At 41.6% G+C, this 24,873-nt stretch overlaps 1 protein-coding gene and 1 long non-coding RNA gene across 10 annotated transcripts in view; one reads left to right on the top strand and one right to left on the bottom strand.

Moving 5' to 3' along the window:
- Positions 1-21,772, top strand: part of ADGRF1 (adhesion G protein-coupled receptor F1) — a 112,561-nt gene extending 90,789 nt beyond the window's left edge. For all 9 annotated transcript variants that reach the window (XM_032340197.1, XM_032340194.1, XM_032340199.1 and 6 more), the window contains 11 exons: positions 635-808; positions 2,500-2,600; positions 3,460-3,518; positions 6,990-7,150; positions 8,292-8,455; positions 10,083-10,271; positions 11,967-13,340; positions 15,031-15,072; positions 16,104-16,163; positions 19,753-19,819; positions 21,255-21,772. In XM_032340197.1, coding sequence (XP_032196088.1) covers positions 635-808; positions 2,500-2,600; positions 3,460-3,518; positions 6,990-7,150; positions 8,292-8,455; positions 10,083-10,271; positions 11,967-13,340; positions 15,031-15,072; positions 16,104-16,163; positions 19,753-19,819; positions 21,255-21,328 — 2,465 coding nt within the window. In that variant the 3' untranslated portion in view covers positions 21,329-21,772. The remainder of the gene's footprint in view (positions 1-634; positions 809-2,499; positions 2,601-3,459; positions 3,519-6,989; positions 7,151-8,291; positions 8,456-10,082; positions 10,272-11,966; positions 13,341-15,030; positions 15,073-16,103; positions 16,164-19,752; positions 19,820-21,254) is intronic.
- Positions 7,733-24,873, bottom strand: part of LOC116588717 — a 30,584-nt gene continuing 13,443 nt past the window's right edge. Inside the window, exon 4 of the long non-coding RNA XR_004285053.1 lies at positions 7,733-7,846. This is a non-coding gene — a long non-coding RNA (uncharacterized LOC116588717). The remainder of the gene's footprint in view (positions 7,847-24,873) is intronic.

Below are 24,873 nucleotides of genomic sequence, written 5' to 3'. Positions count from 1 at the left end.
GACATTTTGGGGTGAAACCCTCCAGGTGATTCCCACACATGACAAAGCTTGAGAATCATTCACTATATATCATAATGCATATTTTTGCAAAGATGTCTGATGGCTTTGTCCCAATTTTTTTTTTTTTTTGTCCATTATAAAGGAAAGCCTTTGGATGGGTGTTTTAGGTCATTCAGTGGGAATGAGCATACAGATTTGACTGATGGAATTTTTCATCATCTCCTCAGTTTTGCCATCTTGCTTATGGGATCTACCTGAGAATGGTGGTAGGTGGGTAGGAGGAGCCTCCAATAAAATAGTGGAAAAATAATTTCTAGATCTCTCTTAAATAACTTTCAGGTTAGCACACCCTCTTCTGCTTCTCTTTCCCATTCCAAGGACTATCTACTGGTCATCCATCCTTCTTTTGGACTCTAGACCCAGCCACTTGATTTTACGTTTGGTATCAGGCTCAGAATCTATTAGGTTGGACATATCCTTACCTTAAACATACTGCCACCATAGTTTTATCCTTCTAGCTCTTGGTGAGACACACTTGGTTCAGATTCTAAGTCAAAGCCAAGGATGAGAACTCAGCGTGGGTCAGTTTATAAACAAGATCCTGTGAGACCAAGTTCTGTTTTTTTTGGTGCAGACTGTGGCAACCAGAATGGGGTTTTGCAGTGTGCCTGTGAGGATGGCTACACCTGGTTTCCACCCTCATGCCTTGATCCCCAGAAATGCTACCTTCACACAGCTGGAGGGCTCCAGAGCTGTCACTGTCATCTCAACAACCTCACCCACAGCATCAATTTCTGCGAAAGAACAAGTAAGGTTGGAAGGGTGCCAGGAGGAGAGCTCTGGTGTGGGGGAAGGAGGGAGGTGGTTCTCAGGCCCAACATGCCACAGGGAGGGAACTCTAGCTTCTCACCCACGTGTTAACTCTTTGTCTCCCTGAGCAGAGCTGGTGTTTGCAGGGTCACCACAGGGCAATAACAATATACCTCACTAGGCTTAGCAGGACACAGCAAGAAGTTCACAAGTATAGAAAATTCAGAAATGCGAATTGACGTTTGGGCATCAGTTCAACCTTCATCCAGCTCAGCTCTGTAATTCTATGATTTTATTGAGATGGAGGGGGATTCACAGAAATCTCAAGTAGGAGAAATGCTTGAATAAATACAATTTTTTCCCTGCCTTCTTTGCATTGCTTTTGCCAATATCGATTTCTAGAAAAGGAAAGTCTAGAGGTGTGAGAGCAGAGAGGAGCACATAATTATTATACTGAAATATATGTTCTAGATGGACAACAAGTATGTGTACTGAATGCATTACCAAAACAAAACAGAAGGTAAAGGTCTAGCTTAGGAAACCAGTGGAAGCTGAGGGAGCTAAGTCTCCTTCAGTTTATGTTCAGAGGATGAAAAAGTGAGCCAAATGACATGGGCTCCAGGGCTTGAAGAACTTTAGGAAGTTTCCTCGAGGACTACATCAGTTCTCTTGAAACTCTGAATTTTGGTAGAGCTGTGCAAAGAGAGGGAGAATGTGAAATAACTCAGCTTTCCTGGGCATTCCTGGTTCCCCTTCCCAGGACCATGCCAGTTCATGAAGGCCACACATATTTATTAGATGCCATCTTTACACCCAGATCTGAGGCAAATTATGGGAGGACACAATGAAGCATTTTTCTCTCTCTCTCTGAATTAGCAGCCCAGTTGGGGAGGATAGGCTATAATACAAAAAAGAAGACAGTGCAATTTCTTCAATAAATTTGAATGAAAGCCTACCTTTGAAAGAAGGTCTGTGTCTGATGCACCTTGAAGAGATAAAAAGATGGATCAGACAAGGATTACACTCACACTGTCTCCCCAAAGTGGAGTGGGTTCTTATAAACATGAGAAATGCTCATAAACAGGTATGTTGGTACAAGGGGTTGTAAAGAGGATATGAAAAGAGTACTGTAGGAATTTAGAGGTGGGAAGGGATCTTTGCATTTGGGGAACAGGAGAAGTCTTGCAGAGGAGGTCCATTTGCCTAGATCCTGAATGCAGGATAAACAGGGTTTGTCTATATGAAAATGAGCTACAATAGGTCCCAGCACAGAAAAACACCAGCAATGGGAAAGCAAGGGGTATACTGGAGTTAGCAAGTAGTGTTTACTGCTTTTTTCTTTTATTTTCAGATTTTTGATAGGGACAGTGTGTGAGTTCAATGCCTAGATGGGTGCACATTTCAGTGTTAAGTAACTGCCTTTCTTAACCACATGTGGTTGACCACACATTTACCTACTTAAAAGGTTGCCTTGATCACCAGCACCTTCTCATTATATTCCAAATCCACAATTTAAAAGTCTAGTTTTGTGTACACTTCCTATACTATTTTAGGTGAACATTCATTACAAGAAGAAATTGAAATACTGCTGTTGAATAGATGGGCTTCAAATGTACTGCTGTAATTTTATGCTGTGATAAATTCAAGTGACTAATTTTTATATCTGTAAATCTTTTTTATTTCCCATAGAGGTTTGGGGCACTTTCAAAATTAATGAAAGATTTGCCAAAGACCTTTTGAATTCATCTTCTCCTTCATACTCCAAATATGCCACTGGAATTGAAATTCAAGTAAGCACTTTCTACTTTCTACATAGGAAATTGTTGGCTAAACATGAGTTCAGATGTTTTCAATTCAGCATGTTTATTTAATACATATTCTTAATTATTCACGTTCATTGAGTTATTACAGAGCAGTTAATCACATTGCCCACAACTTACGTATGTTGAACATTTTCTTTCTGGGAGAGTTTTAGCCGTTGACTTCTTTCCATTTCTCTTGTGTTCACTTTTGCTCATTTATGTGAGTGATATTCTAGCAAGACTTCTTGGTTATTTTCTGTTTTTTATTTGTCAAAAGGAAATTTTTCATGCTCTAGGCCCAATTGTCAGCATTTTGGATTTGTTCCATAAAGCAGCCTCGCTTGTTAGGGGCTACACAGAGTTACTGAACAGAATTCTGGACTATGTAATGAAGTCACAGAAAAACTAAATCACTGTCTTTCTGTCTATAATGCTGATTCAGGTGTCATTTTCACTGAAGATATACACAAATACTTTCTAGATATTCAGTTTAAATTCATATGGAAATGTAGGGCTTATGTTTTTGAAGGAGAAAACAGATTTTGGAAAAATTTATATTATCTGGCACCCAATCCCTTATTCTAAGCAATTGGTTCTTCAATTCTAAGCAATTGGTTAGCATCTTTATTAGTCAACTCAAAAATAAATGACATGTGTGTGTATGTATACAATTGTCAACTGTCATTTGAACTGTGTTTGTATAATATGCCTTTACCTCCTGTGGTATCTCTTTCCTTTCTTCAGTAGTTCTGTTGGTTTATTTATTGTCTGCATCAATTTTTTTGCTAAAATATCTTCCTTGTATGGGGACAAAAATCAACATATTGCCCCTTTTTCTCTTTATAAGCTTAAAGAAACATTCAAAAGAATTCAAGATTTTGAGTCAGTTCATGTCACCCAATTTCGGTAAGTAACACAATGGCCTTAGAAGGACATCCCCAGAGGGGTGCCTGAGTGGCTTAGTCAGTTGAACACCTGCTTCTTGATTTCAGCTCAGGTCATGATCTCAGGGTCCTGAAATGGAGCCCTCTGTTGGGCTCCGAGCTCAGCAGGAAGTCTGCTTGAGATTCTCTCTCTCTCTCCTTCTGCCCTTCTTGTGCTCTCTCTCTCTCTCTTTCAAATAAACAAATAAATCTTAAAAAAGAAAAGGGCATCTCCAGAATTGTGCAGCCATCTTACAGAATGCCAGTGCTATTCCCAAATGACCTTGACAAACAAAAAAACAGGGAAGAACAGGTCTTTCTAGTAGGATTCTTACTAAAATTGGACAAAGTCTCTGATGCTTCTCAAAGTCAGAAGAGGAAACTTAAATACTGAATGGCATTCTCCAAAGTGTAGATCAGAGGCTGGAACTGCAACCCCATAGTTGCAGAACTTGGGATGAAGCAGATCATGGTATGCATATATGGGAATGGACGAGGGCTGGAGGTAAGGGCTGTGGGTGCAGAGGGGTGGCTCTTCTCTGTCCACAAGCACAGAGAGGTATGATACAAAGATACAAAGTTGTATAATTGGGAGCCAAGAGGGAAGCCTGGGGGAAACTATCATATTTTTGTATAGATACCATGTATGCACCATAGCTCAAAACCCAGTAGGCATTGTCTACAGCAAATAAAGAGATATTTAGTAAATTATCCTTTTGTTTATGCTTTCATTCCAAAAGTTATTTGGTTAGTTAGCCATGTGTGCATTGAGTACTATGAATAGTCTGCTTGATAGAGGAAGTGGCTTAGAGGTCAGAGAACTTGACTTCTTGTGTATATATATTTTTTCACGGTTAACTTATGGAACAGCTATAGGAAATTTTCAGCAGCATTGCTATAAATATACTGTCCTGGATATTATCCTTCCGGTTATCTCATGTTCTTATATAAAGGCCCATGTGTATAATTTTCTTTACATTTCAATGCTAGGAAAGACACTGCTGCTTTTTTCTTATACCAAGTTCTATTTAATGAATTGTATTTTCCTTTCTGACCTTGCAGTCACTGAATGCATAGACACACTTGAAACTCACAGTAATTTTTTATTCAATATTCATATTTTTCTTTACATTGGCCCTGGCTTCCTACTTATATTTCTAACACATATTTCATTTCCTATATCTTACGAGCTGACTCCAATATTTGTAAATAAAATTATAAAGTAGGCATAAATCTATGAGATGCAATTATTTAGGTTTTACTCTTTATGTTTATGATTTAAAGTAAATCTTAATCTCTTAGTGTCTCAATTTGCTTCTCTGACCCAAATATCCAACTGCCTATTAACATCTCCACCGGATTTTCTGGTAGGCATGTCAAACATAATGTGTCCAAAACAGAGGTCATCCCACTTTTCTCCTCAAACCTTTTTGTACCCCCTCAAAACCATCAAGCTACTTCCCCCACTGCTTCATCCATCCCAGGTACAGTGACACCCAGTGTCACCCAGAGTGGGTGTTGCACACACTCAGACCTGGAGTCATCCTCTGTCATCATTTTTTATTGAGGTATAACTGACATACGGCATATGGCAATAGCTCAGGCCTTATGCATACAGTTTCATAAGCTTTGACAAATGTTTTTACTAGCCGCCTTTTAAGGATACAGAACATTTTCATCACCCCAAAAGTTCCCTTGTGTTCCTCTCCAGCCAATTCTATGCCCACCCCTACCTCCCACCAGAAATCACCACCGCTTTTATTCGTATCATCGTAGGTCAGTTTTGTCTACCTAGAACTTCACATAAATGGAATCGCCCAGTGTGTCATTTTTGTGTATGTCTGGCTTTTTTCCCTCAGCATGTCTCTGAGCGTCATCCTTGTTTTTCGGAGTGTCAGGGGTTCTTTCCTTTTGCTACGGTTGTTTTTAAAGATTTATTTATTTTAGACAGGGAGAAGGAGAGAGAGAGAGGGAGGGAGAGGGAGACAGAGCGGGAGGCAGGGGGAGAAGGAGAGAGAGTCTTAAGCAGACTGCACAGTGAATGGGGAGCCCATCTTGGGACTCAATCTCATAATCCTGAGATCACGACCTGAGCTGAAACCAAGAGTCAACACTCAACCACCTGAACCACCCAGGTGCCCCTGGGGAGGGGGACAGGTGCTCCTTCCTTTTTATTGCCCAGTGCTATTCCTTTGTATGAATACACTGCAATTTGTTTTTCTATCCCTTACAGTCTTTTCTTGACTGGTTCCTTTCTCCATTCCCAGCATCCTTCACAATTCCTGTGGCTCAGTCTTCAAGTACAGCTTGACCACTTCTCCCCACGGGTACTGCCCCCAAATTCAAGTCACCATCACTTCTTTCCTGGTGGGTCCTCCTATTTCCCTGCTTGCCCCCTTCAGCCCATTCTATGCAGCAGCCAGAGTGACACTCTTAAGCAGTAAACATGAGCATGCCTCTGACTTTTCCTAAAGAAAGAAACCTTTTAATAAAAATAAAATTCAAACTCTAACGCCTTATCTGATCCACCTCCTGGCCACTTACCTAATATCATACCCTACCATTTCTCTCCTGCTCACTGAAACTTAGTTATGCTAAAATGAATTAATCAGTTTTTGTCTTCTAACTAAAACTGATTTTATTGAATTCAATAAACTGAATTCAATTTATTCTCCCTAGGAAAATTCAAACCCACTCTGAAGCCTTTCTGCATTGAGAAACTCTGGTTCTTGACCTGGCAGCAGGTCTTCAAATTTGTTTAACTCATAGGCATTTTCCTGCCTCAGGACCTTCACACATGCTGGCAAACTACATTGATGTTCGTTGTAACTGTAGCCTTTTCTTCGCATTGTTTAGGCCTCAGCTTTCACCCTCTGACCAGCTTTATTTAAAGCGGGCCAATAAAAAAAAAAAAGTCCCTCTGTAGAGCGGGCCTCATCCGGACACCTGGGTTTCTCAGTTGGTTACGCATCAGACTCTTGCTATTGGCTCAGGACATGAGCTCATGCATCTTGAGAGGAAGTCCTGCCTCAGTTTTCACACTCATCTGGGAGTCTGCCAGAGATTCTCTCCCACTGCCCCTCTCCCACTCATGCATGTGCATGCTCTCCCTTTCTCTCTCAAATAAATAAATAAATAAATAAATAAATAAATAAATAAATCTTTTTAAAAGTGGACCCCATCTCCACCTGCTATTCTGTTCTTATCACCACATCTGTCTCGAGTAATACTTAACTAAACACATAGAAATATTTTTTCTATACAATTATATAATTACTTATATATGATAATTACTGGCTTCTTGCTTGCCTTGTCTTCTCTGCTAGAGTGTAAGCTCTATGAAGGCAAGGACAATACCAGTTTGATGTCCTCCCATGGCCCCAGTGACATGCATACACACGGCAGGCCCCGAGTGACCGACTGAATGAATCTCATTTTTTTTTTTTTCACACAGTCATTCCAATGATGGACGCATCATTGTCGGGTTTGAAGTTGTGGGTTCCAGCAGCACATCTGAGCTGCTGTCAGCCATTGAACAAGTGGCCGAGAAGGTGAAGGCAGGACTTTACAAGCTGTTCCTGCTTGAAGATGGCTCTTTCAGAGTATTTGGAAAAGGTAATTCTGAATTCCCATCCCCCGCTTAGGTTACAGGAGTCCTCTACTTAGTAGCTCATTTGTGTCTTCAGGAAGTAGACTGGAAATCTTTATGATACAAAATTGTTCTAAGACTGACTGAGACATAGGCAGCGATTTTCTCCCCCCACCATGATGAAACTCCATTTCAGTCTCTGATTTCAGATCCTTGCTGACCAGCGATGTGTTCTCCAGCTCCCAGGGTAACACTGTGGAGCACTGAGCTCTCTGCAGGCCCTGATGGAACTCACTCAGCAATAGTCTACTGCAACACATGCTCCAAGAGCCCTGGGGCTGACATATTCCTAAATCATAATCCAAGGAACCAAAGAAAGAATGCATTTGTCTAGATCTTTAACACACACACACACACACTCTCCACAGACACACACAGACACATGACACTCTACTACTTTTCTTCAGATTTTTCCCTTTCTTTTTTACATTCAATCTTAAGCCTCATGCACCTGGATATGAGCCACTTTCAATAACATTTATTCAACAGTATTTACAAACTGTCTAGGCACTTAGGATGCAGTACTGGGAAAAACAAGCCTACCTCAGAATCCTGGAGGATCTTCCCTGCACAGTTTCCTTCTCCTGGTCCCAATCACAGTCAGAATATACTACCGAGGGCCAGCTGTGAGCGTAACTAGTGGCTGGTCACAACGTGAAAAGCTTTAACAAAGGGCAAAAAGTTGGGTATGTCACTCTAAAATGGCAGCTGTCCAATTTGTTACCATATCATTACTGCTATGTTCCATAGCTTCTTGCACATTTTCTGATTTTCTGACATTTCCTTACAGAATGAAGCTCTTTCCCAAGAGTGATCATACCCTGTCTTTTTTTCACCTGGTGCTTATTAGTTTATGGCTCACTAAAAGCAAGACTGTTGGCACAGTTCAGACAACTGGAGGGCAAGGGGCCGGCCTTCGGGAGGGCATCAGAAAGGAGAAAGGGTGTTGAGAGGGATGAAGCTGAGCATCAAGGACCAATTTCTACTCCTGAATTTTGTATGGGTTTTGTCTCTGGAAGCATGAATTCTACAGCACTGCCATATGCTTTGTACAAAGTGCCAGGATATTGACACATGTTTTCTTTTTGTTTCCATTTTTCCTCCCAGCCCAGTGTAACAGCATTGTCTTTGGATTTGGGTCCATGAATGATGAGTATATTCTTCCCTGTAGCAGTGGCTACACTGGGAACATTACAGCCAGGTGCCAGCCTTCTGGGTGGCAGATCCTCAGGGAGATGTGTGTGCATTCTCAGCTGGAGGAACTGAAGAAGGTAAAGCATCTGCGTCTTGTGTTCTTAGTTTCACCGTGGGCATCTCCCAGTGAGCATGGCTAGGTGGAGAATAATATATCAGTTTGTCTCATTGGTCAGTGCACAGAAGTCAAGGCTATTATCAGACCTGGTAATCATAGGCACTGTTGGAATGAGTAGCAGGGTCTAGGTAGAAGCCAAGAGAGACAGAAAAAGTCAGAGTTGATGGTTCCATTGGGGAGGGAGCTATAGAGGAATGAATCAGTGCCGAAGATGTCTATGATAGATGGTAAGACAGCAATTAAGCTGGTCTTAGAAGTCCAGAAAGCCTGGAAAACAAAGATCCAGGTAGAGATGTGAGTCAGCTCAGTACGAGTGAGGATGTACATATGTCAGAAATCTGGGCCGGGAGTGGCTCAGACAGAGGTGTACCAAATACAATGACAGAACTACAATGGATTTTAAGGGTCATCTGGCTTATCAACCTGTTTTTATAGATCAGGAAATGAAAGACTAAGAGGCTGATGGTCCCTCTGGTAGCAGTAGTGTTGAACTAGAAACATGGTCACTTGATTTCCAGTCCAGAACTATGACTTCCACATGACATTTTTCTTAGGAAGGTTCAAGTTCTTAAGGCAAGGCAGATATAAGGAAGGAAGGAAATGGTGAGGAATTCGAACTCAAGTCATGGAAAAGAGGGACTCTTGAGACTGTTTTGCAAATAGATGTCCATATTGAGCAGAACTCCTCTCCCAGCCAGGGACCCCACTATTGCAGATGAAACTTAGAATGGTATTTCCCAAGGGACTATAGAATGTTTACTGCTTCGTTCTGAGGTTTTTCCTCTGTAAACTGGGTGGGGAAGATTGGACCAGATGGCTTCTGGAGTCTATCCTTGTTCTTGCTTTCTTTGTGACAGTTCTGGACATGGACCATAGCTGGGACTTGTCCAGCCCAGGGTGTGAAGGCAGGCAAGTCCCACTTCAAAGTAGAGAACACAACTGTGAGCTGAGAAGAGCAAAAAGAAATACAGATGAGGGTTGCCTGTTTGGCTCTGTTGGTTAAGTGTTCAACTCTTGATTTTGGTTCAGGTCACGATCTCAGGGGTGTGAGTCTGAGCTCCTGTCAGGCTCTGCACTGAGCCTGGACCCTGCTTTAGACCCTCTCTCTCCCTCTCTCTCTGCCCCTCCCTGTCCCACTCATGCTCACACTCGTGCTCTCAAAAACAAACAAACAACCCCCCCAAAAAAACAAAAAACAAAAAACCAGATGGGATCTGGTTCTTGGGTTGACTTGTTTTGAATGGAAAAGACTGTCCCTTTTTTGGTGGCCTTCCAAGATAACTCAGTGTAGTGGAAACAGAGCGGAGCCTCAGAGAAGAAGCAAAACTCCAAGCCAATGACAAAGTGTAGTCAGATTTCCATGCATGTCCCTCTATATTCTCATCCTACAAGGATTTCTCAGCATAGCATAGTTGATAAAACAGAATTTAGTACCAGGAGACACTAACTTTCCACTTCCTAGCTGGGTACTGTTGGGAAAGTCACTGAATCTCACTGAATATATATTTCTGTATAATTAGGATAATAATTTATATGAAAAACAAATATCCCATTGTTCTCTAGAACTTAACCATTTTTATTCCTAGAATTTCAGTGTGATCACAGGCAATGCTACCGAGACAGCCGTGTCATCCTTGGTGCGAAATCTTTCTGTTGTGATTCAGCAAAACCCATCAACCACAGCCGGCAATCTGGCTTCAGTGGTGTCAATTCTGGACAACGTCTTGTCTCTGTCACTGGCGAGCCATTTCAAAGTGTCCAGTTCAACAATGGAGGTATGTTCTGTCTGCCTGTGTTTATAGAACTTGCTTTAGAGGCTCAGTCTTTCAGGAGGAATGACAAAAACCCAAGCTGAAATCTCACTAATGGAAAAGAGGCAAGGGGTCATAGGTCAGTTGTTGTATGAGACTTATTGTGTCCTTCACAGTGTACCAAAAATTCTTGAGATCAGTTATGTGAGTTCAAAGCAAGAAGGGGCTACCTCTAGGCAGGCTTAGAGGAAGGGGTGAGAATCTGCACCATATGCACTGTGTGACACCATATGATACCATATGACAACATATGACACGTGTTCACTGTTTAATGTCTTTGCAGTTGTCCTTCTTGTGGCTAAGAGCTCTGACTTCAGTAGTGTGTATTTTAAGAATACCCTCTTTTTGACTGGGGTATTCATGATTTAGTCTGGTATTTAAAAATTAGCTTAAATTTTATGCAAATAAAACTTGCTTACTAAGAAATGCAAATAGACCAAAAAAAAAAAAAAAAAAGGATATGTAATCTGGTCACCCTAGAATAGGTACTGCTTGCATTTTAGGTATCACCTCCAGTGCCTAGAAAATGAAAAGTAGTATATAGCAGGTACTCAATAAATATTATTAAATGAATGTCCTTCCAAATATTTTGGATGTGTGCATTTTATATGTTAAAGTATATTATATTTTTTAAAAATTATATTATCGAATTATACAGTTACATATCACACGATTATACTTTAGCTATATAAGGTGACATTATGTCAGAGATGACATTAAATATAAATAAGTTAAAACTCCGTGAACCAAAGAGAAGATGATCAAGTTTTTTTTTTAAGCCTGACTTTGTGTTGTTTACAAGAGACCAACTAAAACAAAATGACACAGAAAGTCTAAAAATAAAATGAAGGGCACAAACAGAGCAGGCAAACAAACCAAAAGAAGACAGAGGTTATAGGGCAGTAAAAGAAGCATGCTATGGGACTCGGGGCCAAAAGCTGCAGAGGGCTCATTTAGGGTAAGACTCTGTCAGAGTGATGATGACTCTGAGGAAGAATGCCTGGGAACCAGAGCCATAAGCCAGAGACAGGGTCCTGCTGGGGAAAGTGGCAGCTTTCAAGGTCTTGTTTGGAAAAGGAATCTCTTCAGCTGAGACTGACCCTTAAAACCCACAACAGTTCGATGCTTCTCAGTCACTTGTCCAGTGTTTGAGGATTTTTGCTTTTGTATTCTCTTTTACTTTATATTCTCTCCTATTAATTCATAAATTCAACTTGAATGTCCATGACATGAATTTAGAACTTCTGATGTTAGCAAAACAAACATAATGTTGGAAAGGAGTTCAATTTAATGTCTCACTCTCTGAGCCTCAGCTGGAGCAGTAAGGCAGCCATGTTTGTCATCGCTGTGGAAGGAAGTGAGCCTGATAGAGCACACACCACAGGATTCTTTCTCAGCCTTGCCAGAACCCCAGTGTGCATACAAATGTCCTGGGGAGATCACTCTGGAACTTATATGATTCTGCTGACCCTAGTTTCTTAACCCAAAACTTTCACTGCGCAACGACTAAACTGATTTTCACTGATACATTTGCTATGGTCTTCAACTGGGCCAACTCTTTGGGCAATTGTGCTATCCTTAATACTAATGACTCTCCCCTCCTAGTCCTCTTGAGCTGCTTATTCAAAACACAAACTGACTTTGATCCTTGTATTTCAGGATGTCATCAGTATAGCTGACCACATCCTGAATTCATCATCAGTAACCAACTGGACAGTGTTACTACAGGAAGAACAGCATGCCAGCTCGCGGTTACTGAAGACACTGGAAAACATCAGCAGCCTTGTACCTCCAACAGCTCTGCCTCTGAATTTTTCTCGGGAATTCATTAACTGGAAAGGAAGTCCAGTGTCCCCAAGCCAACTCAAGATGGGTTACACCTATCAGACTGAAATGTTCCCTCCAAATGCCTCCATTCCCATAAGAGGCCGTGTGTTAATTGAGTCAGACCAATTCCAGCGATCCCTTCCAGAAACCATCATCAGCATGGCCTCGTTGACCCTGGGGACTATCCTATCTGTTACCAAAAATGGAAATGCTCAGGTCAATGGCCCCGTGATATCCACGATTATTCAAAACTATTCCATAAATGAGGTTTTCCTGATTTTTTCCAAGATAGAGTCGAATCTGAGCCAGCCTCATTGTGTGTTTTGGGATTTCAGTCTTTTGCAATGGAACAATGCAGGCTGCCACCTGGTGAATGAAACTCCAGACATGGTGATGTGCCGATGTACTCACCTGACCTCCTTCTCGGTACTGATGTCCCCCTTTGTCCCCCCTGCCATCATCCCTGTGGTGAAATGGATCACCTTTGTGGGACTGGGCATCTCCATCGGAAGTCTCACCTTATGCCTGATGATTGAAGCTCTGTTTTGGAAGCAGGTCAAGAAAAACCAGACCTCCTACACACGTCATGTTTGCATGGTGAACATAGCCCTGTGCCTCCTGATTGCTGATGTTTGGTTCCTTGTCGCTGCCACTGGAGACTCCCCCGTAAACCTTTCCAGAGTCTGTATAGCTGCTGTGTTTTTCATGCACTTTTTCTACCTCTCCTTGTTCTTTTGGATGCTCACACTTGGCATCCTGCTGGCCTATCGGATCCTCCTCGTATTCCATCACATGGCCATGCCTTCGATGATAGCAATCGGCTTCTGCTTGGGCTACGGGTGCCCTCTCATCATATGTGCCATCACGATTGCTGTCACGCAGCCAAGCAATGGCTACACAAGGAAAGACATATGTTGGCTTAACTGGTCTGATAGGAGCAAACCCCTCTTAGCCTTTGCTGTTCCTGCACTGACTATTGTGGCTGTGAACTTGGTGGTGGTGCTATTGGTTCTCAGGAAGCTCTGGAGGCCCACTGTTGGAGAAAGACCCGGTCAGGAGAACAAGGCCACTATTGTCCGCATGGGGAAGAGCCTTCTCATCCTGACCCCTCTGCTGGGGCTCACCTGGGGCTTTGGCATAGGAACAATAGTAGACAACCAGAATCTGGCTTGGCATGTTGTTTTTGCATTACTCAATGCATTCCAGGTGAGAACAATAAGAATAACTTCTTCTTTTTCTTCTTCTTCTTCTTTTTTTTTTTTTTTTTAAGAATAACCTCTTACATCATCAGGTGACTGGGGGTAATTATAGAGAACTGAGGTTGGTAACACCACTCTGGATGCTAACTCATCTCCCACTGCCTGCAGCAGGTCTGTGAGCAACACTGCCAGGCAGCAGTGAATCCAAGAGAAACAAATAACAGAATCTGTATTTTCCAGCAGGTATTACTGAAGCAGAGTATTAGACTTGTTCAGGAATCCATCCCAGGATTTTAGATGTTTGAGTTTATAAACCTAATGTTAACCCCTTTTGCTGCCAGCTCAGCCCTCTTTCTCCTGGGCAGACCTCTGCAAAAGCACACAGGGAAAGGGAAAGGACTCAAAACCACTTGTTGACTCTGAATGGTTCACAGGATGTCTCCAGAGCACAACAGAGCAGGAGCTGACAAACTGTTACCAGTGCTGTTTTTGTCAATAAAGTTTTATTGGAGCACTGCCATGCCCATTTGTGTAGATATGGTCTGTGGCTGCTTTCTTTACCTTGGCAAAGTTGAACAGCTGCAACTGTACCTCCTGTGAAGCCTAAAACACGTCCTATCTGGCTCTTTGCAGAAGTTTGCCTACACCTGCTGAAGAGCATGGGTTTTACATTTCACAATCGAAGAGTGTTCAGAGAGTAGGCAGAAAAAGTAATCTTTTGGTTTCTGTGAGTCTGGAAGAGAGTCTTTGATCTTGGTTCAATGAATGTTTGCTGGTCACTTCTGCATGATGTCTCAAGGAAGGGGTGGTTAAAGGTTTGAGCTGTGGGGTTAAATAGGTCTGGGCTCAAATATGGCACATTGTCACCTGTGACCTCTGAGAAATATTTAATCTCTCTTTCAGTTCTCTCGTCTGTTAAGGAGAGATAATATTATTACCTATATCATAAAATAATTTACATGACATAATTTAGCTCTCAGCACTGTGCCTGGCATGTAGGAAGTGCTAATCCATCTTCTAAAAGCAACTGGTTCTCCACCTACTTTTAGCACACCAGCGAACGTTTCATTGGTAAGCACAAATGGCGAACCTTGAGAGCATATGCATAATGGTGGCAGGTGTAGGGAGCTTTTGCCGAGAGCAGCTCCATGGTGAGATGCTGTAGGAATAGGCACCCACTGGGGGTGCTCTGACTGGGAGAAGGATCTCATAGTCCAAGAAAGCCTTGGCCAAGGGTTCCACAAGGACTGGACTTGATAGCAAGGGTGCAGATAGAATAACCCTCTGCTTAGGGTTGGACCTCAGTGCCTGCAGTTGTCACAGATTCACGTGCACTCCATCAATGTTGATTTAATGCCCACTCTAAAGGAAGACTAAGCTATAGAATATATTTGTTTGGTGTTTAGGATGACACAAAAGGGAAAAGAATGTTCCATATACACTTAAAACCTTATTCACTCATTTATTTGTTTGTACCTTCAAGAAAAACATTTTTTTTTTTTGAGTGCTTTGTGTTATACCAGGCGTGGTGGAATCAGCCAGTGTCCTTGCCTTTGATGAGTCCACAGACTAGGAGAGAGACCAGCAAGAAAATAATGTTGGGTGATAGAATAGAATTACACAGCCATGTTTTCTTCTTTGGCGGAGAAAAGACCACACAGGTGATTTCTTTCTTTCTTTTTTTTTTTTTTTTTAAGGGTTTTTTCATCTTATGTTTTGGAATGCTCTTGGACAGTAAGGTAGGTGTATTCATTTCTCTCTTCATCTCTTTATTCTAATGCACGCATTAGAATCCTTCAGTTCTAGGCTCTTATTCACATATAAGAGGTGAGACCATGAGTACTCTTGTCATCAAATTCTATAATTTTATAAAAGTCAGTGAAAACACTCACTGTTGATAAGAAAATATATAGAACTAATCACCACATATAGAAGTGCTGATAAGAAAACAATATAGAACCAATCACAACGTATAATGTGAACATTATAGAAAAAAAGGGAAATTGTTCTTACTTTTCATTTTGCTACTTTAATCTATGGTTTGGCAATCATCAAAGAGCAAAAAGTACATCCTGCTGGGGTGATTCTCTTTTCCTCCTTTATTAAATGTAGCATTTACATAGAATATGCTGAAGGATGTATCTACTTCTACATTCTTATGGTAAATATAAATAACTTTTAACATTAAATAAAATCCCTAAGGAAGGATGGCCAATGTAGGGAAAATTATGGAAAAAAAAGTCTACATAAACTTGTTTCATTATTTTTCCCAAGGGTCGAGCAACTCTATTGAGAGAGGCAAAGAGAGAAAGTAAGCTAAGCGACAGAGACTTTGTTTTTAATAAGAAGATAAGAAGATTTTATAATTAGCACAATTGTAGCACGTACACAAAATCCCTGTTTACAAAGAAGCAATTTGCTGTTCTTGGTTGGACTAAATAATTCTCTCAATGGCCCCATTCACATGGTTAGGAAACTCTTTACTTCAGAGATAAATTTTAATTTAGCAATTATTGCCAATTACTATTGTCTAGAATCTGAATTATTATGGCTTTTGGTATTGTTGTTCTTTGTTTAATCCTAGGTCTGTTTATAGGTAAAGCAAACAAATATAAGAAATCTTTTCATCAGATAGCCATGCTGATGGTCTATTAAGGGCTTCCAGGAAATACCTCTATTAAGTAACAGTTCCAGTCTGCAATTTTGTTCTGCATTTGTCTAGTATGATTGTATATGTGCCTCTTCTCAGTATTTCTTTGTTGCCTTCTAGCTGCGACAATTGCTGTTCAGCAAATTGTCTCCTTTAAGCTCTTGGAAGCAAGCATCCAAGGTAATTATCTCCTGCTGCCACAGGTCCAACGCATGAAGTTCCGGTTTCGCACTTTTCTCTATATGCAGTCGCACGGCGAGCCCAGTTTTGTGTCATCCCCCTGAGCCTCTGTCGCCATTTTATTTCTGCTCCCTGGCATGGTGCCCAGCACAGGGTCACTACTCATAATGTTGAATGAGTGAGAAAATGAACAAGGGAATGAGTGAACGAGAAGCCACGGAAAAGTACAAAGATGCTCAGGCACTGAGGTCTGTGGGTGCTGTGGTGGGCAAACAACCTTTGGATGGTGTCATCTTCTTTAGTCAGATTTGCCTTTCAACATCTAGAGTCAGTGAGACCCTTTTCTCTGGCTGACTTTTGGGACCTCCTATAGATCATTTTGCCTTTGCAAAAGGAAAGTATGAAATCTTGGTCAACTTTTTTTTTTTAAAGATTTTATTTATTTATTTGAGAGAGAGAGAATAAGAGAGAGTGAGCATGAGAGGGGGAAGGTCAGAGGGAGAAGCAGACCCCCTGCTGAGTAGGGGACCCTTTCACCCCCACCCCCCAGTGTGGGACTCAATCCTGGGACTCCAGGATCATGAATTGAGCTGAACGCAGTCGCTCAAGCAACTGAGCTACCCAGGTGCCTGGAATTCTGGTCGACTTTTAATCTGTGAGATGTTCTCTGAGTTTTCCCTCTTCAGCTGGCATGGCATAACTGACTCAGTCCCTTGCAACTTGAGCACTTAAATCTACCAACTGAGACATTTGGATGGAGGCAGAGGATTCCTGGTTTGTTCTTTCCCATGAAAGTCCAGTCCATAGAAGGAGAGTAGAGTTAACAACAGACGCCCTTATGTTCAGATTTTGTATTTTTGAAGTTGGTTTAGATTTCTGCCCTTCGGCAAAACACTGAAGGCCTTTCAGAAGGAGCTCTAAGGCAAAGATTTCTGTGTCTGATAAAAAATCAGCTGACTTAAGTGCCTGAAGAGCTACGTGGGTGTTTAGAGATTTTTACAAGGGGCACTATAATCTTTTGAAATAGTAATTTTTAAAAATTGAGGAAATTAACCTTTGACCTTAAAAATTTTTCCAGGGTCTGCGTTTCCTCATATGGGCCTGTGCTGTGAATTAGGCAGCAGGGACCCCCTCGCCAGCTGACCTGCCCTGTTATTTCTGACTCAGTCAATGATTGGCTGAGTGATCTTAGGGAAGTCACACGGTACCGTTCAGTTTGGGGTTTTTTCCCAACTGTGGACATTAACTGTTGGACTCGTTAATTCAACGCAGAGGTTCTGACTTTCTGTAATTTTGAATTTATGTCTTGAAGAACTAAAATCTCTTGAACAGAGAATATGAAACTAATAAATCAGTCACTGTGCTTAAGAAAAGAAAGGAGCTACAGTCTATGTGTCTGCAGTATAGAAAAACCTGACCCTGATGGTGAGACAGGACACCCCCTGCCCTGCCAGGAAGTGAGCATTTTTCTCCTTTGAAAACCAAAGAAAGAAAAACACCCCAAAGTAAATTAAAATGAGAACAAAAGTAAGGACGCCCAGCAGTGTTTTTACTCCGTTTCTAATGTCAAGTGTTGACACGTTCCTTTGCATCTTCTACATTTGTACTCCCTTCCCCATGTCATTTTTAAATCAGATGATAAAAGTGGGACTTTGTTTTCAGGTTAGGTGGCTCATTTGGGTTAAAATAAATGCATATTTGGCAGAAGAGAAGATGGGTATTTGTAATTTTCTGAGGGAGTTTGAGTGTAAAACAGGAACCCAGATTATAGCAGTTGAGGAGAGAGAAGGCGAAGAAAAGATACCTCAGTAGGAATGTTCCTGTCAAGAGACTCGTGAGAGAAAAGAGAATGAGGGTGGAAACCAGACACAGACTCGGGACCAGCAGCGATGGTAGAGCTGAGTCACGAGGATGTGCAAAAGTCCATATGGTGGGAGGGATGAGCCAACAAAGAGAGTCTTAGAGAGTCTGAAGACAACTGGGGGTGGGGGTGGCTGAAGGAAGAGGATTCCTGGAAAGGCAGATGAAGTGAGTGGACTGAAGATGGAGGGATCAGCCTCTTCCCCGGACACAGGAAGCTTCAGTCTGATGCAGATGGGGCAACATGGGCACATTGGGTCACGGTGTGAGAGAATTCAGACCTGGACACCTTTTTGTTTTGTTTTGTTTTGTTTTTAAAGTAGAGGAGAAAAGGCTATGCACTAAGAGATGGGAAATGGATGGTAAAACAGGAGTCTTAAAAGCAGTGAAAATTTGAGTTGTTGGCTGAAAGGAATGAAAGAAGCCAATGATGTTCTCCGTAAGGACCATCCCTCAAGGCACCGTGACACTGTATGGACCCACAGTGTGGTTTCTCTCAAAATCCTCTCCCTGTTGGGGGCGCCGGACCCCTTCCTAGCCCTTCCATTGTCCCCGGCTAAGTTCTCTGTGACTCTTCTCTGAAAGATAGACACTGGTGACCCCTACAGATTCTCTCTCCAGAGAGAAGAGGTTTATTTGTTAATGGTTCCAATGACTTGGGTCCTGTTATTTGACCAAGAGCTTAGCCCCATGTCTGAAGAGGCTGCTTTTCCCCAGACTGTGTAGAGTCCCTGGGTGTCTTGTAATCTAAGATTCTTCTCTCCAAATGGGATGAGATTCAGTTTTAAATGCAATGATGATGACTACAGAATTTGTCTTTAGGACTACAGTATTATATGTTTACTGAGTCCAAACTTACAGAAAATCAATTATTTTGCTTTAGAATTTTTAGACATTTCTCGTTCCTGTCTCTGTGGTAATTCCCCCCACCACCCCAGGGCTCAATGTGGGATAGCCATTTATATATTTCAGTGAAAATTAGGAGTTATCATCAGGCTGCCCACTGCATATAACGAGAACTTATTTCTCCCATCTTGATTTAGCTTCCTTATGACATGGACTGTGGCAGGAAATGGAAGCTCATTCTTTCCAATATTCCTAGTGTCTAGCACATGGTGGTACTCAATAGGAGACATTAAATTAATGAATAAATCAATTATCGAATAGACAAAGACACAATTTTCTTAAACTTCCACCTTTCTCCAAAAGTATGATTTTTATTTAAATATTTTATTTCCATTAGAAAATTCAGTTTTCAAAATTTTGAACTCTGTTTAGCCTCTGCTCCAGTTACTAAAGGATTATTCACAAAGGGAATTGAATGCTAAGATGAGTGAGAATAAGGCAATTTATTTGAGACCATTTTTATAGAACTATTGTTTTTTCTCCATGGGTTCCTCTTCTAGAGATAAATGTGTGAACCAAATAAATTTAAGCATGGACGTACAAAAAGATAATGCCTTCCTTAAAACTATTTTCTAGTTTGTTGTTAAAAGTTGTGAGAATAAACCGGAACAAAAGATTCACTTAGAAATATGTTCTTAAGCATTTTAAATAGATTAAAGCCAGAGAAGGGGTAAGAAAGGAGTACTCTAATTTCTTGAAAAGAGAACAGGGCACCACATAAGTGAAGTAAAGAATCGCTAATGACATTAAGATGTCAGGAAATGCAGAGCGTGACTCAAAGAATACTATTAATGTACAAATGACTTGTTTTTCTTTGATGCAGCAAGACTCATCAGATGTGTCTGCCAAACCCAAATTCCCAAAAACTTTCAACCCATTGCAGCACAAAGGTGAGTTAACAGTAAGCCAAAGGTTAACAAAAAATAGAGGAGTGTGAATATATCATAGGAGGAAAACTGAAGGGCTACCTTTAAATTTTTTTTTAGTTATTTTTTATTATTTGAGAGAGAGTGTGTGAGAGAGAGAACAATGGGGGGAGGTAGGGGCAGAAGGAGAGGGAGAAGCAGACTCCTCGCTGAGCAGGGAGCCCAATATGGGGCTCAACCCCAGGACTCTGAGATCATAACCTGAGCTGAAGGCAGACACTTAACCAACTGAGCCACCCAGGCACCCCTGAAGGGCTACTTTTAACAGCCCCATGGGAGAAGTGCAGGTGTATCTGCTGGTCACGTTTCTGGAGCTCATCGGGATGGTGCTCAGGGCTAACAGAACATGGTGGGGAAGTTGATGCTCATGGAGACCACTATTGTCCCTTTTAATTTCATCACTTCCATTCCGTCACTTAGACATTCTATAAATCAGTGACATTGATCGTCGAGGTCATGGGGTGCGGGAGTGTGGTCAAATACCAATTGTGTTACTGGAGAGTGACCCTTCTTGTGCCACCTGCTGAGCAGTGGGCACGGGCTATGTGTTTGTGCTCCATCAAATGTACTCTCCTGCCTAAAATGTCCCCACCAAGGTGAAGCCATCACCTGCTATGGGTGAGAAAGCACTGTCCCTTCCACCTGGGACATGCATTGCTTTTATACTCACATATTGGATATTGCTAAAGTCAATGATATTCAGCTCCTGGAAGACTGTTATGTATGTAAGCATTGCAGATTGTTGTCCTATGCCTGGAGGAGAAGAGTAGAGCATGGGGGTGAGGAAAAGTCACTGCATACAAGTCAAGCTGAAGTCATCTTTTAGTGCCTGAGTTCCATTTCCTGTTAAATTATGTTAATATCTTTATTAAAGCAGGGAAATGGGACATTCATTTTAGATTGTAAGCAAAATTATTTGACTTCCAAAATAAAGTTCAAGGTTCTGAACTTGAAACAGCACTTCCCTCCCCAAATGTTCAGCATGCTCACCCAGAAGACTTGGGTCCCCTTATCACTGTCACCAACCAGTCTGAGTGCTTTTTACAAACCTCTTAACCTTTTGGATGCATGTCCCTCATCAGTAAAATGAAAAACGAAGAGATCATGAAGTTTCCTTCTAGCAATAACATTTTATGATCTCACATCTACTTTATCTCATTTTCCACAGCATCTGAAAGATGTGATGCTTCTCTTCTCAAATGAGAGATGTCTGACAAATGCACGTCTCTTTGGCATTAATGAAATACCGCCTGTCAACCAATTGCCTTCTGTAGCTTTCCCTGCCATCTTCCTGGAACTGGCCAGACTTGCAAGGATTTGCACAGGCTTATTTTCATTTTGGTCTCATGCTTGATTCCGACGTAGAAACGTAACTCTTATCCTCTTTTTCCTCTCATAGGCATTTATGCACTTTCTCATGCTGGAGAATCCTCAAACGACATCATGCTAACTCAGTTTTTATCAACTGAATAAGGCTGCGAACCATAAACTCAAGAAAAATTTTTGGGTCTAACATGACATTTAGAGCTAAATGTCAGTGAAAAAATTAGCTCAATCTTAAATGGAATTTTTTGGTTTAGGAGTCTGGAATAAAATAAGAAGCTTTCAGCAGCTTCATCACTGCTCTTTGTATCTTCAGTTAAATGGAACGATTTATTTCCATGTGGTTTGATTCAAAGGAATTGCATCATAAATGTAGAAAGTAGGTTTTATTGGAAATCACGTCAGTGGTACCAACTTTTCACTGCTACAACCTATGATTTCCTTTCTTATAAAATAGCATTATTCAAGTGACCTTTCCAGTTATCTGAATTGGAGTAAGAAAACTTCATGAAATCACCTTGGATAAACTGATGGGCCATGTGCACTTTCTATCAAAGAGTCATTGGTGCAAATTTCCTAGAGAAAGGGCATTTACCTCCCCAATTTTTCAGTTGAATTATATGCTTATTTTTGCCTTTTAGGTTTAGTTACTTAATTTTGAAATTTAATTAGAAATCAAATGAAAAATTCCATTTCAGACAGCCTTGTAGGAGTTAGTTGGGAAGTACAGTAATATTTCATAGGTAATACAACCTTTTTCAGTCTACAAGGTGCTTTCATCTGGTCCCCAGTCCAGTGAAGTGAGGTGTTCAGGCTGATCTAGAGCAGGGATGAGGAAACAGATGTTCAGACTGGCAGAGTGACATTTGAAGACTGGGAAGCCAGTAATGGGGCCCTAGGACTTTTAAGACCTGGGGTCCCTAGTCCAGTTCTATAGCCCATAACAGTTTTTGGAAATCACTTGCAACACTAACAGAATTTATAAGGTCAGATATTAGATTCAATACTGCCATAATTCTCTCTGTGTAAGAGGAAAACTGAAGGAGATTTTGGTTGTCTATGGAGCTACCCTAATACATCCCGGTTTTCATTGTATTTTGGGATTCCTTGAATCTATAGCCAATGCCACTGTTGGATGAAATATAATACAGCAGGTAGAAAGACACTATATGAAACAACATTTCCTTTCCACACTTTTACCCCTTGGGCTCACATGAGTTTCGACCCTGATTGCTGGACCAGAAGAAAGGAGCCTTTTAATTCAATCCTGTTTCCAGAAATCTTAGAAATCCTAGAAATCTGCACAGGTAGTGTTTCAAGTAAGTGTCCACTATTCTAAATGCCTTGCCTATAGTAATTCATTTAATCTTTATAATAAGTTTGTGAATAGAGAACATGAATGTCCCTGTTTGACAGCTGCAGAAAAAGAAGCCACGAAGAGGTTAAAGACTGTGAGCAGGGCAGCATGGATGGTGAACAGGCAGTGCCAGCACAGTAGCAGTGGATGTTGAATTATAATGGGAAGCAGGTTGTATAAGTCAGACTAGAAGGAAATGGCATTGTTTATGTACTTGTAACTAGGATCCTACACTCTTTGGTCTGTAGAATCCTCTAGTGGTCTTGCATCATCTAGTTACTATTTTTTGTGTAGCCCTGATGGCCTGAGTCTCAGCAGCCTGTGATTACAAGATGAAGTCATGTTCACTTTTAATGGTTCTCTACAGTATTAACTCAGACCACTGTAACAAAATACCACCAACTGGGTGGTTTAATCAACAGAAATTCTTTTTCTCACAGTTCTGGAGGTTAGGACATCCATGATCAAGCTGTCTTTAGGCTTATTTTCTGATGAGACCACTCTTCCTCTTAGACTGCCACCTTCTTGGTGGGTCATCACATGGTCTCTGTCCTCATAGAGGACAGAGGTTTCTGGTGTCTCTTCTTCTTATAAGAGCACCAAACCTATCAGATGAGGACCCCACCCTGATCGCCTCATTGAACCTTAAATGCCTCCTAAATCGCCTTATCTCCAAATACAGGCACATTGGAGATTAGGGCTTCAACTTATGAACTTTGCAGAAACACAGTTTGGTCCATAACGATATCTAGAGTTCTTATTTGTCTCTTTAATTGAAATTAGGATTTTTCAACATGTCCTCCTAGTCATTTCTTGAAGTCTCCAAGGGAATGATGAAGGACAACCTGACAGTTTCATCACACAGGGCTTCACAGGCTGTGTAGTGAAGAGGGTGCCCCTCTCCTGCCTGCACTATTAATGGTGCTACCGTAAGTGGTCTAGGCCATAATCTGCACGGTCATTTGTGATAAACCTGACTAGGCCCACCCAGTTTTGCCTCCCTTTCTTGTTCTGCCTTTCATACATTCACAGTTGCGGCTTACAGAATCTCTTTGGTGAAACCTCAGCCCCACATCTCTCTCTCTCATGGACATTCCAATGTCCCTCCCAAGAGTTCTGATCCTAGATGTCTCTAAGGCTCCTGATGCTCATGGTGTCAGAGTGACTCAGGGTAGCTTCCTCCCCATCTCTGCCTCAGTTTGCCTGGGTATATCGCCAGGCAGCAGTTCTGTCTTTCAGGCTAGAGAGGTCAGATGTGAGTACCAGCACTTAGTCAAGAGCAAACCCGTAAAGGTCAAACTCCAGACTGGACAGTCTCTCCCCACATTCTTTCACTCTTCTCCTCCTGACAAGAGAGGAGATGTAGATGCATTTTCATGGTGCCCATTTGGAGTCACTGATGGAGGACGGCAACAGAGTATGTGAATTTGTGGCAAACATTTGGTACTCAGGCCAGGCTCTTTATCAAAACATGTCCTACTCAGGGCAGTGCATCTTGAATTCAGTCCCATGGACACATTGAACATTCAGTAGGCATGTTCAAGTAGGGCAGAGAACAGATTTCTGAATGGGTCATTTTAAGAGTTATAAAGTCTGGGACGCCTGGGTGGCTCAGTTGGTTAAGCAGCTGCCTTCGGCTCAGGTCATGATCCCAGCGTCCTGGGATCAAGTCCCACATCGGGCTCCTTGCTCAGCGGGGAGCCTGCTTCTCCCTCTGCCTCTGCCTGCCATTCTGTCTGCCTGTGCTTGCTCTCTCCCCTTCTCTCTCTCTGATAAATAAATGCTCAGTGGGTTAAAGCCTCTGCCTTCGGCTCAGGTCATGATCCCAGGGTCCTGGGATCGAGCCCCGCATCGGGCTCTCTGCTCCGCGGGGAACCTGCTTTCTCCCCTCTCTCTGCCTGCCTCTCTGCCTACTTGTGATTTCTCTCTCTCTGTCAAATAAATAAAATCTTTAAAAAAAAAAAAAAGAGTTATAAAGTCTGAAGTATCTGTTAGTCTCCTGACATGAGTAGCCTTCATAATATTCAAATGGAAAGGAAGGAGGGATTTCTAGTTAATGGTGGTGGATGAAACAGGCATACATACAGCAAGCGAAAATGTAAGGTTCCCCGTGGCACCAAGATGCAACACACGTGAAATGCTAAAATGAGATAGTCAAAGGAAATGATGGGGGAACCAGTAGATGGTTTCATACTCTACAGAGATGAACAAATCAAAAGAAAAAAACTTTTTTTGAGAATTTCCTTGGAGAAAGCTGCTCCACGAACCTTCTCGTCTACTCCAAAAGGTGAGAGAAGAAGAGATGCTTGTCCCTTGACAAACTTAATGAAAGACTTCT

This window comes from Mustela erminea, chromosome 4 (genome assembly GCF_009829155.1).
Source record: "Mustela erminea isolate mMusErm1 chromosome 4, mMusErm1.Pri, whole genome shotgun sequence".
Lineage (NCBI taxonomy): Eukaryota > Metazoa > Chordata > Mammalia > Carnivora > Mustelidae > Mustela > Mustela erminea.
This window is presented reverse-complemented; position numbering and strand designations above follow the sequence as displayed.